The following is an 11,686-nucleotide window of genomic DNA, read 5'->3' on the forward strand; positions in this document are numbered from 1 at the left end:
GTGTGACCTTGGGAAAGTTACTTAACTTCTGTGCCTCAGTTACCTCAACTGTAAAATGTGGATTGACTGGGAGCCCATGTGGGACAAGGACTGTGTCCAACCTGATTAGCTTGTACCTACCCCAGTGCTTAGTACAATGCCTGGCACACAGTAAGCTCTTAACAAATACCATTGAAAAAAACCCCCCACAACTTTTCTTTGCTAGTAAGAGCAGAAGTATGTGACCACTCAGGGAAGGCTGGACCAGATGTCACGTGGGCCAGGGGCTCTTGTCTGCCCCTTGAGCCATCTAACCTGAGCTGCTTTGGCTTCCAGATGGGAGGGCGGGGCCACCGCCCCCCGGAGCTCCACGTGCAGTGTCTCCCAGGCTTCCGACCAGAGCCATCAGCGGCCCGCTCAACGCACCTGTGTCTCCGAGGCCCGGAAATGCATCAGAATCACTCAGTGCTTCCAGAGCAGCCCCTCCCCGCCCGAGCGTGCCTGCCCCGCCACCTCCCCCTCCCCCTCCCCTTCCGCCACCTCTGCCCCCTCCCGCCTCTATCAAGCCACCACTCGTCTCTCCACCACCACCACCACCACCACCTCCTCCTCCTCCTCCTCCTCCTCCTCCTCCTCTGCCTTCCATGGAAAGGCCTTCCCGGATGATACCCCAGGTGGCCATTCCATCTCTTCCTGCTGTGCCACCACCGCCCCCACCCCCACCTGCACATAGTGATGAACCGGTTAAGCCTCAGATGGCCCCATTGCATCTGCCACCCCCTCCCCCGCCTCTCCCCGTCACATTACCTGGTGGAATTCCTGGTCCTGTCCCCCAACAGGCAGGATGTAGGGATCCTCCTCCTCCTGGCCCTCCTCCACCTCCTCCTCCCCAACCACCTCCTCCTCCTCCTCCTCAACCCTCGCTTTATGCCTCTCCTGTTCCCAAATCCTCCTTGCCATCCACACCAGCTACAGCCTCATACAGTGGTAATGATCCCCCACCTCCACTTCCCCCCAAATCCCCTAGCTTCCCACCCCAGCCTCAGAAGCCCAGCATTCAGTCCATACCTCTTCCTCACACTCCTACCGTCTCTCAGTCAACTATCATAGTGCAAAAGAAGAGGCATGGCAGAGGGCCAGGTGAGAAGAATTTTTTACCTTTTATATTCTGCCTGAAAGTGTCAGTACCTAAGGAGAATTCTCTAATTTTTCTATTCGCTTGGAAACTCCCTGAAGGCCGGGATTACATTTTATCTTCCTTCTGTGTTTCTCTGAAGTACCTGCCAAAACACTTTGCAAAAGTAGACTTTTTGTGATGATGATGGTGATCCCTTGTTAGGTCTTTACCTACAAATCATGTGGGAAGGAAAACACCATTTTAGGAAGAATTTCCAGCATAGAATTAGATTTGTGGATTATTGTGGTGGATTGTGGCTTTATCCTTGGGGACTGGCTTTTAGTATGATTTCGTATTTATGGATATCCATTTTCCCAGTGTTAAGTAGCAATGACAAGGGTGAAATTTGACCACTTTTATGCCATTTTGAATTCATTGGCTGGAAGGTGCTGTATTAATACATTAATCGCTGTGGGCAGAGAATGTGTCTACCAACTCTGTTATATTGTACTCTCTCAAGCACTTAGTATAGTGCTTTGCCTCCAGTCAGTGCACAATAAATATGATTGATTGAGGCAGAAATCAAAATATTCCTACTTTGTTGTGGAGTGCATTGATTGGCAAAGAAGGAATGGCTATCTGAGCTGGGATATCAGTCCGTGGACCCTCCCCCACTCCCCAGGCCTATGCTCACATTACTAGACCTTCATCTTCTCTCCAGACCTCTGCACACACAGTCAGTGGTATTAATTGAGCACTTACTGTTTGCAGAGCACTGTACTAAGCGGTTGGGAGACTACAGTACAACAGAGTTCGTAGACATGTTCCCTGACTATAAGGAGCTTACCATCTAGAGGACCCCGTTTTAGCTCTTAAGCCATCCTCATTCATTCATTCAATCGTATTTATTGAGTGCCTACTATGTGCAAAGCACTGTACTAAATGCTTGGAAGAATATCCCTTAACTATGAACCAGAAGACCTGGCTTTCTCTCCTAGCCCCACGACTGAATATTAGGTGATTCCAGGCCAGCACTCTGCCTGGTTGAAATTTCTGGGTCCTCACCGGTCCGAAGCCCTTGTTAGGCACAGTGAAGATCGGCCTCATTTCCCATTTGGGTGAAGCTGTCCCTGGGGACCTCTGGGACCCGGAGTTCCAGGGAGCACTTAGGATAATCCACAAAGACTCAGTGCTCTCATGCATGTGTGGAAGTGCCCAACCTGCACAGGTTGGGAGCCTCTTAGCTAGAAGCTGCCCAAAATGAAGGTGTTACTTAAGCCCAGCTCCCCATTAATCTGTGCAAGAACCCCACCTGGAGCGGTCTCTAGATTGTAAACTCACTGTGGGCAGGGAATGGGTCTGTTATTTTGTTGTACTCTCCCAAGCACTCAGTACAGTGCTCTGCACACAGTAAGTGCTCAATAAATACAACTGACTGATTGACTGGGGCAAAATGCTTAGCCTGTTGCATAGCAATTTTTCCATTTGGGCCCTGGAGATGAGATCACCTGTCTCCGCCTACTCTCAGGTGCAACTAAAGGTAAATGAGATACTAGATATGTAAATTGTTTACAGAAAAGAGTTCTTGCCAAAATCAATCAGTCAGTAACATTTATTGTGCCCTACTGCATGCAGTGTACTTCATTAAGCACTTGGGAGGTGGCATTGCAGTAGAGTTAGTAGACATAATCCCTGCCTTCAAGGAGTTTACAGTTCAGCAGGGGAGGCAGACACTAAAATAAATTACATGAAGTGTGGCCATTACCCAGATAGCCAGACAGTAGGAGCCATTTGATTGGCTAAAACCTGAAGTTTAGCATTAGTTTATTTCACATTTTGGCCACTTACATAGGTTATTAAGTACTGACCATATTTGGATTTTGAGTCTAGCATATATGTCTGTCTATATCTGTATATATGGGATGAAATTCTATTTCACTCATTACAAAGGACCAGTGGACCTTTGCCCAAATTGTTTCTTCCATGAAGCAAAATGGACCCTTTAGGATCTTGTTCTCCTCATATTAGTGGTCACTGTACTCCCAAAAGGATGCTTTACTCTCTCTCTCCTAAGGGCCAGAGCCACAATGAAGTGCACTCCCCCTGGCTAATGGAAAGAAACAGTTATCCATTCTGAAAAAGAACAAAATTTAACAATCTCAAATTCTTTTTCTGCTCTCATGACCAGCATTTCCCCTCTTGGAATTCCCTGCTATTGCTCTAACATAACATAACATAACCTAACATAACATAACATAGTGATGCTCTAACACTGCTCATGAGCGTGTCCCACCCTCAGAAGCAAGCACTTAGTCCCCATTTTTGCCTCTGATGCCCTTCTCTTCTTTTTAAGGCACCAGTGGAGGGAAGCTAAATCCACCCCCGGTTCCCCCAGCAAGATCACCCACAACTGAACTCTCAAGCAAGAGTCAGCAAGCCTCAGCCTGGGTGACCCCCCAGCTGCCGACTCCCCAGCTAAGAAATGGAAACCTCGCCATCAATGGTAAGCACCCCTTGTCTCCCTCCCCTCGGCCAAAATAGCTTAGCAGTACCCCGCTGGCCACCGAAGGCCTCAGAGCACACAACATCCCCCAAGATGGTTTTGGTGCACTTGTTCCCCGAGAGGGAAGAGATCCATGTAGGGAAGGTGACCCAATCTCTCTCAGAAAGAGGTGATTATGAATACGAATTGTCAAGGAGTTGTCACTGAAAATATTCAGTGCCCTCTCTTGAGTCTTCACCATTGGTTGACCATATACTCGGCCTGGAGAGCAGAACCAGTTGCATTTAAACTGCAGAAAGAGCATTGTTTTCATTTGAAGAGCATAAAACTGGAGAAAGGATGGGAGAAAATGGTTTAAACCATGAAGGAATTTGCCTGAAGAGATGGACTGAGGCCATGGGCCATCACAGCTACAATGGTGTTGGTCCCCAGAAACTTGAGTGCTGCCTTCCTGACACCCAGCTCCAGTTCTAGAATGAGGAGGTGGCTGAGAGGTACCTCTGTCCAGCCCCAGCAGCCCTGGTCTCCCTGCCTGTCGTCCACCCAAGGCCCCGCCCATGCCACCTTATTCTTCTGCTTATCCTTTTTTTAAAATGGTATTTGTTAAACGTGTACTATGTGCCAGGCAGTAAGGTAGATACAAGTTAATCCCCAAGGCACCTCCCCTGCCACCTTATTCTTCTATCTATCCCTTTTTCTCCTCTTCCTCACCTTTTCTTTCTTTCTGCTGCTGCTTTTTTTTCTTTCTCTCATTTTTCTTTTTTTTTTGTAATGGTATTTGTTAAGCGCAAACTATGTGCCAGGTGCTAGGGTAGATACAAACTAATCAGGTTGGACATAGTTCATGTCCCTCATGGGGCTCACAGTCTTAAACCCCATTTTACAGATGAGGTAAATGAGGCACAGAGAAACTAAGTGACTTGCCCACGGTTACACAGGAGACAAGTGGTGAAGCCGGGATTAGAACCCAGGTCCTTCTGACTCCCAGGCTATCCAATAGGCTACACTGTTTCTGTGCCTTTCTGTTTTTTCTTCTCTCCTGAACCCTTCCTCACTTCTAATCCCACTCTGACTGAATTCCTTTTGGCCATTTCACTGCCCAACAGGATCTGCGTATTGTATTCTGTCGTCCCCTCTCCTTTCCCTTCTTGGTGAGCCACAAGGTAGTGTGTGCAGGCTGGGAAGGCAAGGCTGAACCTTTTCACACAGGGGCCACCACCCGCTTCCTACTTAGCTGTACAGTCCTTGGGAAACAGGAGTCCCCATCCACTTCTCCATTTCTTCATTCTCCAGTCCACGAATTGCCAATACAGAGTGTGCTGATCCTTAGAGAACACAAAGGCACATCCTCCCAAGGTAGGGACAGAGGAAACAGTAAAGATGAAGTACCAGCTCATCAACTGTGGTGAAGAGGAGGGTGAAGTAATTGGCCTAAGTGGAGTTTTCCAATGCTTTGGGCATTTCAGTTTCTACGCTTTTGTCAGTCCCGTTACGTGGGTCATCGAGGGTTAGCTGCATAAGAGAAACGTGATAGGCAGAAAAACCTAGCTGACATTGCCAAATTCAATGCCTCATTTGGCTTAGAATTTACACTCACTGGGTTCACAAGGATCATGATTAACCCTATCGTTTTTCCCTCCTCTTTTTCAGATGACTTTGAGTCCAAGTTTACTTTCCATTCAGTGGAAGATTTTCCCCCTCCTGATGAGTACAAGCCATCTCAGAAAACATACCCCAGTAAAGCCCCCAGGAGTAAGTATGGCACAGCTTGATAAAAACTGCTGGGATTTGCCTTCAAACACTGCTTTGTACAAAGATCGGGACGATTGGCCATCAGTTGTGTGGGAATAATGTTGGGGCGAAGGGCCCCTAGTCCCACAGGCATGTGGAGATGCCACCAGCCAGTATGGGAAGAGGACAGAGCATTCATGCTTGGCCATTAGGAAAACTGGATTCTCAGGGGAGCCTGGAGCAGGTCTCTTCTCAAATTTTGGCTTCTTTCCATGTAAACCTGCTTCTGGCCATACCCTTTGGGGCACAGGGCCCGGACTGCCAGCCCACAGAGCTCCCAGGGAAATAAGGCCTATTGAAGAGGCTTTTCCAATTTAAAAAAAGAAAGAAAACCAGAGGACAAAGCCAGAGGAAACTGAAGCCACCTGGAGGTTGGCTAGGTCACAGGCTAAAAATACCAGACCTCAGCGTGGGTTAAGCAGACTAAAAAAACACAACAAAAAATTAAATTTGGGCTGGGTTAAGGTGCACCCCCAACTTGTTCCTTATCCTGCTCAGCATGGGTTGAGCAGGCTAAAAAACAACAACAAAAAAACTAGATTTGGGCTGGGATATGGTGCACCCCCAACATGCCCCTTATCCTGCTCCCCAACAAAAGACTAGATGAATTTTGGGCCACCCCTGGCTGGCTCCTCTAAGAATACAAAGGAAATTAAACCTGGGGTGACTGTGCTTTTTGATAAATATCATTCCAATGGTGAATGGAGCAGGGAACTTTTGCCCCCAGACATGTTGCAGAGCAGTACCCACACTGTGAAGAAGCCTCGCTTGCCCAGCGGAATAGATTGGATTCTTTGTTTCATAGATGCGTTGCAGGGTGGTTATACTGGGGATACAGCCCGGCTTTTAATCTCCTCTCCCTCCCGGACATGAGTACTTTAAGTGGTGGGAGGTCACCTAGAGTAGTAGTAATATTAATAATAATGGTATTTGTTAAATGTTTTCTATGTGCCAGGCACTGTACTAAGCGCTGGGGTGGATTCAGTGCTTAGAACAGTACTTAGTACATAGTAAGCAGTTAACAAATGCCATTATTATTATCCAAGGAAATTGGGTTGTACACAATCTCTGTCCTACATGGGGCTCACAGTCTTCATCCCCATTTTTAAATAAGGTAACCGAGGCACAGAGAAGTGAAGTGACTTGCCCTAGGTCACATAGCAGACAAATGGCAGAGCTGCATTAGAACCCAGATCCTTCTTACTCCCAGGCCCATACTCTATCCACTAGGCCAAAGCCTGAGGTACCTCAGGTTTGGGGCCTCTGAAGCTCTTTACAAAGCTTAAGGTCTGGGCAAACGGGACCTGAATTTCCCATGTGCTCCCAACAATCAATCAGTGGTATTTACTGAGCACTTACTAAGTGCAGAGCACTGTACTAAGAGCTTAAACGCCTTGTGGGGTTTGGAACAGTCCAAGCTCCGGAGGGCGGGGGGTTGGGAGGAGGGTGGTTGGACCAGGCCCTGATGTCCAGGCCGTACAGGACTCTAGCTCACACTGTTCTGTCACTTAGTCACAGGCTATGAGCTCCAGTTCCCAATGGCTCTAAAAGGAAGGGCCTGAGGATGGTATCATCCCTGAGATTCTGAGCGAGGCTGTAGGAAAGGCGTCTTCTCATGCTGCCACTGAAATAAAGTAGAAGTAGGTCGGGCAGGTTTCTGTCCTCTCATGTTGACTGTCTGTCACCTGCCTTGCAGCTTCAGGCAGTGTAAATACCCAACCTCCCTAAAAATGTGAAATAGTAGGGCAGGAAGAGGCCATCTCCCACAGCTTCCAGACAAGCCTGCAACAGCCCAGCCCAGGAAACAATCATCTGCTCTTGTTTTAGAAGTCCCACAGACCTCTCCACCTCCCCTAATTACAGAGCAGGGAGCAGCAAATGCTACATCAAGAATTTTGGGCCTAAGGGGCCGCTGCCTATTGTTATTTCCTGGGAAAATGGAGCACCGCTGCCCAACCCCTCCACCCCAAGTTTACCCCTTCCTGTCTCCAAGTGAGAAGAGGCACAGTTAAAACAGACTCTGCTGCATTAAGGCTGCAGTGCCCATGCTCCTATGAGGCCAGTGCCCGTGTGGCATGGGTAGCAGGAGGGTTCAAGATAGGCACCAGATTCCCGATTTGTTCCATTCCAGGAAGATAAGGGAAACAGTGTGGCCTGGTGGAAGGAGCACGGGGCTGGTGGGAGTCAGGAGTCTGCCACTTGCCTAGTGTGTGACCGTGGGCAAGTCACTTAACATCTCTGTGCCTCAGTGTCCTCATCTGTAGAAGGGGAATCAATGTCTTTGCTCCCTCTCTTTTGGGGTGTGAGCCCTGGGTGGAAAAAGGACTGTGTCTAACCAGATTGTGTCTAATCTTCTATCACCCACAACACTTAGCAGAGTTTTTGGCACATAATAAGCACTTAACAAATTCAACAATTTCTTATAATTAGGTAAGGTGAGTGCTTTTCCCACAGTCTTCTCTAGCTGCTGCCTTCACCTCTCACACTCCCAGCCCAACCCTGTTCCAGGCAACCCCAATGAACCAGAAAACCCTAAATAAACTTCACAATCCCCTCTCCCCTCCACCATCTTCGGGAGAAGCATCCCAACCGCCCCTGAATGTTGTCACTGTCACTGGGTGACCCTGTTGCTCCTGAGCTCATAATAATAATAATGATGGTATGTATTAAGTGCTTACTATGTGCCAGGCACTGTACTAAGCGCTAGGGTAAGTACAAGCAAATCAAGTCGGACACAGTCCCTCTCCTCATTTTACAGATGAGGTAACAGGCACAGAGAAGTGAAGTGACTTGCCCAAGGTCACACAGCAGACAAGAGGCAGAGCTGGGATTAGAACCCATGACCTTCTGATTTCCAGGCCCGTGCTCTATCCACTAGGCCATGCTGCTTCTCTAACATGATAGCTCATGTTACCCAGTTGTCCTAGATTCATGCTTCTTTCTTTTTTGTTACAGGTTTTGTTAAAAGCTTACTATGTATCAAGCACTTAGAAAAGTTACGCTATGCCACATGGGCTCACAGTTTAAGTAGGAAGGAGAATGAGCATTGAATCCACATTTTACATTGGAGGGACTGAGGCACCGAGAACTGAAGTGACTTGTCCAAGGTTACACAGGAAACAAGTGGCAGAGCTGGGATTAGAACCCAGGTTCGCTGACCCTTTCCACTAGGCCACGCTGCTTCATGATGCTTTATTCTAACATACAAATGGCAAATCAATCAGCGCCTGCACCAAAAACATCTCTCTACTTACAGAAAACTGCTGGGAGGACATAGAAATGAAGGAAGTGAACCGACATACCTTTTCATCTACTTGTCAGCTGTGTGACTTTGGGCAAGTCACTTCACTTCTCTGTGCCTCAGTTACCTCATCTGTAAAATGGGGACTGACTGTGAGCCCCCCCCCCCCCCCCCCATGGGACAATCTGATGACCTTGTAACCTCCCCAGCACTTAGAACAATGCTTTGCACATAGTAAGCGCTTAGTAAATGTCATTATTATTATTATTATTATTATTATTATTATTATTATTATCTAGAAACAGAATTTACTGTCTCAAAAATAAGGTCACCCCTGTGAGTCAGTTGACAGTGGGAAGATGAACTGCTTTCACAACTACCATCCAGCACTACAAAATTAAATGAATATATCTGTACCTGTCCTGGAGAACCTTACTGTTACAACCTTATTATTTGGATTAATAATTAGTCCAGTTGGTTATTCTGGTCCGTTTCCATGTTTTTTCACCATTGCCCCTCTTGCCGCAGGCCAACAGTTGTCCTGACCCTTTCTAAGATTGTCATGGTCTAGGGAACAGTGTTGCTTTGTTTTCACCTGTGACTGAAGTGGTTTGGAAGTAGGTTTTTCAGTTTGATTTTCAGACCCCCAGGCTCCTGACCCTCTGCAACTGGTTGGTATTTTCCATGCTCTTTGTCAAAATGGGTTTAACATGTTTTTAAAAAAAAAAGGCCTGTTCATACAAGTACCAGCACGGCCTAGTGGGTAGAGCATGGGCCTGGGTTGTAATCTCGGCTTGCCAGTGTGCTGTGTGACCTTGGGCAAGTCACTTTATTTCTCTGTGCCTTAGTTACTTCATTTGTAAAATGGGGATTAAGACTATGACCCCCGGCATGGGACATGGATTGGGTCCAACTTGACTAGCTTGTTTCTACTCCAGCGCTTAGTACAGTGCCTGACACATAGTATGCACTTAACAAATTCCATAAAAAAAAGTTTTTATCCTGGACCTTCCTCCTTCTCAGAGGTTAAATTAGGCGCAAAAAGAAATAAATTATTCATTTCTTACTCTGACGACTCAGCATAATGTTACTCTCCAAGTCCACATGCCTCCTGATTTCAGATTACTTTTCCATCTGCAGTAAAGTGGATTGAATTTGAAGGTTGAATGACATTCTGGGGCAAAATGGAGTAGGATGGGATAAGGCTGACTGGAGTTAGACTATCGAGAAGTCTAGGAAGCCAGGATTGCCAAACAGAGGAGGAGATCAACAAACCTATAGAAAGAGGTGGTAAATCACAGAGGAACTATACTTTAGTGGCTTTCTAGGCTATTCATTTTTCAGTAGTAGAGTGGCAGAGGTAAGCATGTAAATCTTGACTACTAATTCTGTTGTACTCTCTCAAGCCACTTAGTACAGTGATTTTATGCAGGTGATCAATAAATCCGATTGATCAATTGTGAAGTAATGAAATTAGCATTGTTGAACAGCAGATAGAACACAGGTCTGGGAGTCGAAAAGGACCTGGGTTCTAATCCAGGCTTCACCACTTGTCTGCTTGTGTGACCTTGGGCAAATCACTTCACTTCCCTGAGCCTTAGTTCCTCATCCGTAAAATGGGGATTTAGGCTGTGAGCCCCATGGGGAACATGGACTGTGGTCAACCTAATTATCTTATATCTACTCCAGGGCTCAGTACAGTGCTTGGCATGGAGTAAGTGCTTAACAAATGCCAGAAAAAAAAAAATAGCTGGCCTTAGGACAGGAAGAGTAGAATGATTGTCACAGTGGGTTAAATAAAATACTTTGTCACCTCCATGCGCATGACCAAGGGAGAATGGAAAGTTGTTTGGAATAAATCTGAATGCTGCTCATTTTGACATTGTTGTGTTTCTTTCAGGCTCTCCCTCAGGTTCCTGGATTCAGGTAGAGATTTCCGGGCGCAGTGCCGATGACCTCAAGAGCAGAAACTCTCAGGTAATGAATTCCCACAAAGTCAAGTTGTCCTACTGTAAGTAAAAAGGCAAAACTGTGTTTGGGGAAAATGTGTTCACCTGTGGGGGAAAATCCAGACTTGTCCTCTTCAGCAGAAATCCTTCCAGAATTTTAAAGGTTCTGAGAGTATGAAATGGTGCTCCCAAAACTTCCTAAAAGAGTAGGTTATTAGGCAACCTGCAGTGTGGCGTCTTTTTAAAGATTGCAACATTCTGGATCAAGGAAATATGAATATCATATGAATATGGCTTGGATTGCTCTTTTTTGTGGGTGTTCACTTAAAAGTCACGAAAATACACTTCTCAGAGAAAATTAGCAAGTCTTTCAGAGAAATTAAATGGATGTCTGGGTGGAAAGTGATATAATTGAGAGATTTGTTTACTGTCAACTGAGAAAATGTAAAACAAATCATCTCTCGACTAAACTGGTTCTGTTACCTCACTAAAGATGTTGTTTTCGTATTTTGATTGATCTTTTGAAATCTACATCTTGGCGCCAACGTTCTACTTTTCCCAGTTGAATTTTGGTATGGTGGACCTGGGTGATGAGTTGTTGCCAGTTCCTCAGCACTGTAGGGGAAGAGCTGCCATGGCACCTCCAGTTCAACTTGGATTGGTCAAGGAGAGATGATGTTGGGGGCACTGGTGAGGTCAGAGAGCCATGCCCAGTTCCTTAGGGGGCACATTTAGGCCAGTCCAGGAACCACAGCTAATGGCAGAATCCAGACCTGGACGAGCTCTCAAGAAGTCATATAGCCCAGCCTGTAGCCTACAACTAAACCACCCAAGGAAGAAAGAAAGTGGCCTGTCTTCTTCTTCAAGATCTTTGGGTTGGAGATTCTGAAATGTCCCTTAAGAGGTTCCAGGGTAAATTCATGTAAATCATCAGGAGGCTCTTCCTTTCATTTAACTTAATCTCATTATAATTGGCCCCCGAGAGATCCCAAAGTTGAGGCAGTAACCTGGTCTCTAATCAGTTGATCAATGGTTTATGGAATGCTTACTGTATTTGGGGAAAGTACAGTATAAGAAAGTTAGGAGATGCGACTGCTGACCACAAG

The 11,686-nt window shown here is 46.4% G+C and overlaps 1 protein-coding gene across 1 annotated transcript in view; it reads left to right on the forward strand.

Annotated features, from left to right (window-relative positions):
- The window catches only part of WIPF3 (WAS/WASL interacting protein family member 3), a 133,171-nt gene that overhangs the window by 115,686 nt on the left and 5,799 nt on the right, over positions 1-11,686 (forward strand). Inside the window, exons 7-10 of the mRNA XM_038761385.1 lie at positions 316-1,119; positions 3,450-3,599; positions 5,250-5,351; positions 10,532-10,608. Coding sequence (XP_038617313.1) covers positions 316-1,119; positions 3,450-3,599; positions 5,250-5,351; positions 10,532-10,608 — 1,133 coding nt within the window. The remainder of the gene's footprint in view (positions 1-315; positions 1,120-3,449; positions 3,600-5,249; positions 5,352-10,531; positions 10,609-11,686) is intronic.

The sequence above is a fragment of the Tachyglossus aculeatus genome, chromosome 2 (genome assembly GCF_015852505.1).
Source record: "Tachyglossus aculeatus isolate mTacAcu1 chromosome 2, mTacAcu1.pri, whole genome shotgun sequence".
NCBI classification, from domain to species: Eukaryota; Metazoa; Chordata; class Mammalia; order Monotremata; family Tachyglossidae; genus Tachyglossus; species Tachyglossus aculeatus.